The sequence below is a fragment of the Mus caroli genome, chromosome X (assembly GCF_900094665.2).
Source record: "Mus caroli chromosome X, CAROLI_EIJ_v1.1, whole genome shotgun sequence".
Classification (NCBI taxonomy): Eukaryota; Metazoa; Chordata; class Mammalia; order Rodentia; family Muridae; genus Mus; species Mus caroli.
The window spans coordinates 81,748,429-81,757,334 of record NC_034589.1 but is presented as its reverse complement, the minus strand read 5'-3'; the positions used below and the strand labels follow the sequence as shown (position 1 = coordinate 81,757,334).

Genomic DNA, 8,906 nt, shown 5'->3' with positions numbered 1-8,906 from the left:
GACCAGGCTGGCCTCGAACTCAGAAATCTGCCTGCCTCTGCCTCCTGAATGCTGGGATTAAAGGCGTGCGCCACCACGCCCTGCTTTTTTTTTTTTTTTTTTTGGATAAGTTTTCAAATGCTCTTATTAATAGTAAATGGCTGCCCCTCAAGAGAGTTATTCTTGTTTGTTATTCAGGCTTTAAGTATATGTTGCTATTCATATGTTTGTGCTTTAAAGCTCTTCACATAACACACAATCATATATACAATTGCAAAGCTACATCAACCTAATTCTTTCTTTTATTAAAATTACTTTTCAGATAATACTATCGATTATGTAAATATACTGAATATTTAATGTATTTGGTGCAATTTTGATGGCTCATGGCTTCGATAAAAAGAAATAAACCATATTTTCCTCTAGAAATAAAAATAACTTACTGAAGTACAACTTTTCCTGTAATTTATTCATATTCAATTTCTGAAAAAGAATGTCTGTGAATTTAAAAGAAAGGAAAGAGGGGTATATGGGATGCTTTGTAGGGAGGAAAGGAAAGAGACAAATATAATTATATTATAACCTCAAAAATAAAAGAACCAGTTAAAAAAAGAACCAAGAAATAAACATCAGTTTGCACATATGCAGAAACCTATATTATGAACACCATCTAAAGAAAATCAGGATTTTTTTTAATTGCTATATGACTAAGAACATGGTTCTGGCATCATTTTTATTGTCTCTAAAGCTATTTGACTATGTATGGTACTTATACTATGTTACAATCTTGGACCTAGTGCTATGCCTCCAGCTGCAAAGTGAGGACTTGGAAGCACTATAGAAAAAGCATTCCCTGCTTGGCTAGTTATCTACAGCAGAACAGCTGTTCTCTCTCCAATATTTCCTTAGAGCATCTCCTCACACAGGCCTTGGGTCAGAACTTGTAACAGCTTTTCATAAGCAATCACAATTTTAAAGAATTGAATTATGATTGGCATAAGATAAAATTCATAGACCTCAAGTGATCATATCAATAAATTTTAACAAATGCCTACATTTAGGTATCTACCCCCAAGACAAGATAAAATATATTCCTGTATCCTATAAAGTTCCTCCTTTCCCCTTTCCAATAAACTTTCCCTTCACTTATCCTGTAAGAAATATACATTTTCTAGGTTGTATCACTGCACTATAGAACCACATGGTAAATATTACTTTGCATTTGGCTTCCTTCACTGACTGTAACCCTATGAGATTTTTCATGGTATTTATTTTTAGTTTCTTCTTTTGGTTGCTGAGTAGAATCTATTTATGGGCAGACATTAGTTTATCCAGGATCTCCTGTTAAAGGAATTTTGGGTTGTTTCCAGTCATTGTTAGTATGGATAAGACTACTTCAAACATTTTTCCATAAGACTTCCTGCCAGTATCTGTTTATATATATTAGAGAACTACATAGGTGTAGAATTGATATTGACATTGATTTTTCACTTTACTAGAAAACTTTCGCAATGTAACAGCACAATTATGGTCTCTCATCATCAATGTTTAACATACTAATTATGTTTGATCAATTTCCTTTTTTTCTTATGCAAGAAATTTCATTTTTGTAAATTATGCATATGTCTTAATTTAGGGTTTCTATTACTGTGATGAAACACCTGAACCACAGTCTATAGAGGGAAGGCAGAGCAGGAACTCAATCAAGGCAGGAACATGGGGGCAGGAACTGATGCAGAGGCCATAAAGAAGGGTTGTTCACTGACTTGATTCCCATTATTTGCTCATTCCACTTTCATATAGTATCTGAGACCACCAACCTAGGAGTGACACCACCTGCAAGGAGATGAGGCCTTTCACATCAATTACTAATTCATAAAATGACCTTCAGACTTGCCTACATCCAGATTTTACAAAGGAAATGTCTCAATGGAGGCTCACTCCTCTCCAATGACATTAGTTTGTGTTGTCTAGGTAACATAAAACTAGCCAGCACAAACCATAAATAAAAGAACAGAACCTAGAAAAAAAAAAAGACACGATGTGGGCTATATATGTGCTTCTATAGTCGAGCCTTCCTCTAGCGTGAGGTCCTGTGTTTGGTCCCTTAGACGACACAAGTGGTTGTAATCTAAATTATTATCTCTCCAATAATGCCCAGTGTATTTTAAATTAGGATGTTTTGGTATCTGAATCATCTTATGGGCATAAGTTGTACTTTCATTCAGGTTTCTTTGTGTGGTAGAATTCAATCGATATTCCTAGCGAACAAAACACAGAGTTCTCCACAGTATTATTTACCCACATATTCTTTTTGTTCACACAGGAAGAATGAAACACTATTGTGAAGGACATTTTGCATTTTTTCCTTACAGTTTTCTAGCTCTCTCTTGTGTGGTCCCTTACAGTATTTAACAGATAAAGCTAGTGTAATCATTTTCCATTATTTCATATTTCATACTAATTTACTTTGACTCAGAAATATTTAATTTCTTATTTTACCTTTTTCTATCTTAAAGTCATAGTCAGAACTTCTTAAATAAATCTTCAGCCTCCCATTTAATTTTACTAAGTATAAAAAAGTACAGTTGATTAAATAGTAGTTATATGTAGTTACCTTATTAAACACTTACACTAGTAATAAAAGAACTAGATAATGAGAAACATGACAGATTATTTTTCTTAATTGTTAGAGGAAAACTTTTATCACATATAAACACACACACACAAACTCTCTTTCTCTCTTGCGCACAAACACACACACACACACACACACACACACACACTTGCATGTTGTTGTGAGAAAATGAGGGCCAAATTATTTCCTTGGCAGTACCTCATTCCCATCATTTTACCCTATTTATGAGAATTTAGGAGTGAAATTGTTACCTAATAGTATGTGTTTTTGCAAGTCATTAATTATTTTACTGTTTTCAACTAAGATTCTATTGATTGCGCTGTAAGTGATACATAGTTTCCCAATTACAGAATCTAAAACAACACTAGATTTGTTTTTTAAGTAAATAACTGCGTGTTCTGTGAGACTATTCTTCAGGAAATTTGAGCAGTCTACTCACCCCAGGTAGGGAACTGATAGTAGACCAAAATAAGGATACCACCAAAGACCAGTTTGGTGAACCAATACATTTTATTAGTGTTTTATTGTAGCTATTGGCAAAAAAGACTCAAATGACAGCAGCCTTAGCAAATCCCACTCCAGTGTGGGTAATAATAGCTAATGAAAGTTGAAAACCTAAACCACACTCCACAGCCTGCAGGCTTCATAACAAACTGGAGAGTGTCCTTCCCCGTGACTAAACCTCATCCAGGTACCTTGGCTGAATTCTACTTCCAGACAGCTGATCTGGTCTCAGCGTCTTTGTAGCTTGGCTTGTCTAAGAGTGATTCTCAGCACTCTTTATTACTTTGGTCAGGAGACATCTAATGAATCTGGTTAGAGTTGTTTACTTTCTGAGTTTAAGGAGGTGATGTTCTACTTCTCTGAAACATCTTGTTGCTTCAACTCATTAACATATAGAAGAGACAAAACTGTTAAACACAACACCTTACTGAATCAATTAAACTACTACTTTTCAGCTTAATGTCAGGGAACAACTGCTACCTATAAGTAATATTGTTTAGCCTATGATGACCAATGACAACATGCATACACAGGCACTTAGGTAGAGTGGGTTTCAGTATGTGTATATGTATCCTTACTATTTGCATACTAGCAACTTAACTCTCCTTACAATCTTGATAAGCTCTAAAGGAGAAAATGTAAGTGACTATTTTACCCCATTTTTTTTTTTGGTCTGATCATTTTTGTTAGAATATCAACATTCTGCATGCTAATGGAGAACTTGCATGCAGCAAATGTCAAGAAAATTCCTCATTTAGACATCTCTATAGTAACATACATAGCATAATATAAGGGAAAGTAAAGAAAAAAGTAGTATCTTAATAATAAAAGTTTACAACACATTTTATTGTGATATCCACTTGGAGACCTAGGTTTTAAATCTACTTAAGCTCTCAGCCTTGAAGATTATGTTAATACACAAGGACACTGCTCTTCAGAGAAATATACATCAAAAATCATGCCATCTTGTGGGAGAGGACAGACAGCATTCAGTGGGTAGTTGAACAGTATATGTGCTCTCTAGGAACTATGCTATTTAGCCCCCCTATTTTACCTTGAACCCAACTCATAGCTAACAACTCGGGTAAAAAGGATCAAAAAGCATATGCAGATGATCATAAAGCTGTCCTGTCTTAATAAAAAAATTGTCTCTTTTATTAATTCTAAAAGCATAGTTCACAGGACCTTCTCAAGGGATATATGATATGTGCATGTAAAAGTTGCTGCTTTGAGGCAAACCTAATATTATAGTTTGAAATGAGACATTTACAATATTTTAGTTCAGAGGCAATGCATCAACCAAGTTCTTTTTTACCAAAGCAGTGTTACTAAGCAACATTGTCACATATCACCTTATCCAATCACCTAGGAAACAGAGTTTAAAGCTAAAGCTGGTTTAAAGCCTCACACAAGATGAATACGTTTGTACACACCCATGAACCCAGAACTTGAGAGGCGGAGGCAGATCGATCACAAGTTCAAGGCCAGCCTAGGATACTCAATGAGACCTAACATCAAAAACAAAACAAACTAACTTGTCACAGAAAGAGGGATGAGGTTGTTTAAATGTATCTGAAGTCACTTGCAAAAACATGAAAACAAAATAGTTCTGCTTTTCATGTGTGATTATTGTATAATTCTTCTTTGCTTTCATGCCCTAGAGTTAATGTACACTGTTGAACTTGCTGGAGGGCTTGGCGCTATTCTCTTGCTGCTCATCTGTTCGGTGACCATATATAAATGTTACAAGATAGAAATCATGCTCTTCTACAGGAATCATTTTGGAGCTGAGGAACTGGATGGAGGTAGGATGACTTCCTTGTGTTATTGTTGCTTCTGAATATACTTATTTGTGTCCTGCCTTTATTTAATCCAAAAAATGAAAGTTATGTGCTTCTTTGTAAGATCATTTTTGTATGGAAATATGTGTGGCGATTTAGAAGCAATAGGTAGTTTTCTTGGCAAGTTACACCTACCCTTTTTAGACTTGTATTCCAAACAGCACTTACAAATTACAGATGCTGATTGCAATGCCATCGGCATGTTCCTTCTCTCTCACCTTGTAATCAGCACTGAAAGGCCAGCTTCACTTTTCTATAGGTAAGGTATTTCTCTTTTAATTGTCTTCCCTAGTTGAACAGTTTGAAGTGAATTTCAATTTGTTCTTGTTTAGACAGATAGCCGTTTTATTAACTTGTACCGACTATTTTAGCATTCTTACAAGAGGCTCTTCAGTCTAGTCCATCTCTCTATTTTTAGATGCTAGGCTTTTGTCTGTCATTCCAAGGGTAGACCAAAGGAAAAAAGTACAAACTCACATTGTTTTTTATAATAACACATCTAACACCTTTGCTCATACTGAACAAGTAAACTGTGTTTATAGAAACAGTAATTATCATTTGCCTCAAGCCATCCAAGAATATCTGTGCATTCTAAAAAGAATCTAGGGTTCATAAAATTGACCTCCCCACACCATCCATTAGTGAACTTCAAGGTATTTTGTGTTCCTTTGGGGTCACTTGGAAAATGTAAGTTAAACTTGCAAAACACATAGAGCTTGAACAGTGTCAAGAGTTAGTGCAAATTGTTGCAGTTTCTCAATTCTGTTGATAAGCATTTCACTTTGTAAGTTTTACATTAAATAGTGCAAAAGAAAATGAAACTTTGTCCCTGTTTCCATGGGTCCATAGCCAGAGCTATCAGTTGTCAAATGTGTGAAAAGGAGTGGTTTATTGGTTTTGTCCAACATCCTCCCCATTTACCCTTTTCCTGTTGCCACTAAGGTAAAGGACAGGCTGCAGAAACATTATTTTTCGTGGAGTTTTCTTTATTATTAAATTATTTTATTTATTTACATTCCAAATGTTGCCCCCTTCCTGGTCCCCCCTCCCAGAGTTATTTACCCCGTTCCCCCTCCCCTTTGCCTCTGAGATGGTGTAACCCCACATCCTCTACCCACCTACACCCACAGCTGTCCCCCCCAGCAGCCCCCTTCCCTGGGGTATCAAGTCTCTACAGGATTAGGCCCATCCTCTCCCACTGAGGCCAGACAAGGCAGCCCTCTGCTACATACTTAGCTGGGGCCATGGACCAGCCCATGTATGCGCTTTGGTTGGTGGCTAAGTCTCTGGGAGCTCTGAGGGGTCTGGTTTAATTGACATTGTTGTTCTTCCTATGGGGTTGCTATCCCCTTCAGTCTCTTCAGTCCTTCCCCTAACTCTTCCAATGGGGTCCCTGACCTCAGTCCAATGGTTGGCTGGCTAGGCTATAAGTATCTGCATCGGTCTCAGTCAGCTGCTGGTAGAGAGAGCTTCTCAGAGGAGAGCAATGCTAGGCTCCTGCCTGCAAGCAACAGTTTTCTTAAAGTGATTATTATTCTTAGTTGTTCTTTGTTTTCCATTTTCTTCCCTGTTCATAAAAATTAGTGTATTTTGGTTATTTCAAGAATATATAAGAAAACTGTCGATGTTAGAACGACTGTTGGATGAGAGCAACAATCTGTGTGCTGTACAACCTAAAATTACTACTGCCAAACATCAAAAAATTTACAAGTTAGTATTATAATCTACACTTCATTGATAAGGCAACTGAGCCAAAAGTTAAATAATCCTTATATCTATATAGAATTTCTAATTTTAAAGGATTTATATTTTATATGAAACTTATATAGCAGATTTGATTAATCCCAGAAACCTTGAATTACTTCTCAATAAACTACTTTGTGATAAAATACATTAATTTAAAATAATAAATGCATAAATAAACAAAAGTTAAATATTTATTCAAAATGATAACTCAAGTATTGCTGTAAATGGCCAAGTAGGGATATAAACGAAGTCTATTTCCAAATCTTTTATATTCTGTTACCAAGTCTTCATTATTTTTAAAATTTAATATACTCAACATTATCTGAATACCTGCTGTTATTTGTGCAATTAGAAGTAGATGCTATTTGAAAAAGCAGTTTATCTAAACAATCTCACATTATCTATTAACGTTGCCTTAAATATCTCTATTTTGTTCTGAATGATATGAATGATTTTACCCAAGCAATCAATTTCCAGTGCAGGCTTCATCTGTCATTTTCTGAATATAGAAAATGACAGAATTTGATTTTAAAAAAGCAGAACCATAATCAGTTGAATTTCGGTAATTTTAAATTTATTGTGGGGAACCTTGTTACCTATGCACACTTGAGTGGGTTACTTGTATAAGCCTAATGGATTTCATTGTTATTCTGAAGCTATTTGGGACCTCATTTTTTTGTATTGTTTTAGGTGAGAAGACAAAGCAGAGAAACAGAAACAAACAATAATTTAACAAGTTAAATTTTCCCTCAGAAAGCTAATTTAGTTTATAAATGCCGTAGGATTTGTTAAAGTTTGTCCTTGAGGCTATCTTGAGCATAATCAGGTATATAAGTGCTAGGGCTTTCTTTGAGATGCTCCTATGAATGTAATAAGCCTAAAGAAAGCCACAGTAATGAACTCAATTATCATCTGGGTAAGATTAATGTATGCATACTATTGCTAAAGAGAAAAAGAAAGCAAAGACTGTTAAGGCAGAGAGCACTGAAATGGTTGTATGAGTTCATTCTGCAAATGCAGTGAGCCTCCTGGAATTACAACAGAACTGTTCCTGCTGAGATGGGGACTAAGAACCCATCCTTAAGTAATCCACCTTACCAGAATGGACCTGACTCGTACCACTTCTAGAAACATTGTTTTATAGGACACCTTTTTCAGTAATATTAAGAATGTAACAAGTTTGGTGCTAGATAGATGGTTCAGTGGTCTGGAGTACTAGCTGTTCTTACAGAGTACCTAGCCTGAGTTCTCAGCACTAGCATGGTGGCTTCTTGAGACCAAAACACATAAATCCTTACACTCACTGATTCTGCCTCAAAACACAGGTTCTTCCATTCCTTCTGCTCCCTGAGGCCCAGAAACCCTGATGCCCATCCTCTTCTCAGAAACCCATACAATTGCCTAATCTTAGAGACATTCTTTTGTTTCTTTTTTTTAAAGATTTATTTATTTATTTATTTATTTATTTATTTATTTATTTATTATATGTAAGTACACTGTAGCTGTCTTCAGACACACCAGAAGAGGGTGTCAGATCTCATTATGGATGGTTGTGAGCCACCATGTGGTTGCTGGGATTTGAACTCGGGACCTTTGGAAGAGCAATCAGTGCTCTTAAACACTGAGCCATCTCACCAACCCCCATTCTTTCATTTCTTAAATAATTACTAATCTAGAGGTAGAAAACACCTTGGAAAATATCAGTTCCCTATATTGCTAGCTCCCCACCATCATTTGCCTCCTCCAAAGGAAATGATTGGCAAGAGAAATGCCTGGCCTTTCAGAAGATTTTGACTTTTAAATATGTGTAATTCCATAATCAAAGGTGAAGCCATTTCTTTTTTTTTATTGGATATTTTATTTGTTTACATTTCAAATGTTATCCCCTTTCCCAGTTTCCCCTCTGCAAACCTCCTATCCCATCTCCTCTTACTCTGCTTCTATGAAGGTGCTCCCCCACCTACCTTACTGCCCTAGCATTCCTCTACACTGAGCATCAAGCCTTGACAGGACCAAGGTCCACCCCACTCACTAATGACAGATAAGGCCCCTTCAGCTCCTTCAGTCCTTCCCCTAACTCCTCCATTGGGATCCCTGTGCTTAGTCCCATTGTTGGCTGCGAGCATCTGCATCTGTATTGGTCAGGGTCTCACACAGCCTCTCAGGAAACAGCTATATCAGGCTCCTGTCAGCAAGCA

At 36.3% G+C, this 8,906-nt stretch overlaps 1 protein-coding gene across 4 annotated transcripts in view; it reads left to right on the top strand.

Moving 5' to 3' along the window:
- Il1rapl1 (interleukin 1 receptor accessory protein like 1) overlaps positions 1-8,906 on the top strand; it is a 1,320,182-nt gene that overhangs the window by 1,302,341 nt on the left and 8,935 nt on the right. For all 4 annotated transcript variants that reach the window (XM_021153186.2, XM_029473014.1, XM_029473016.1 and 1 more), the window contains one exon: positions 4,783-4,926. In XM_021153186.2, the coding sequence (XP_021008845.1) occupies positions 4,783-4,926 (144 nt within the window). The remainder of the gene's footprint in view (positions 1-4,782; positions 4,927-8,906) is intronic.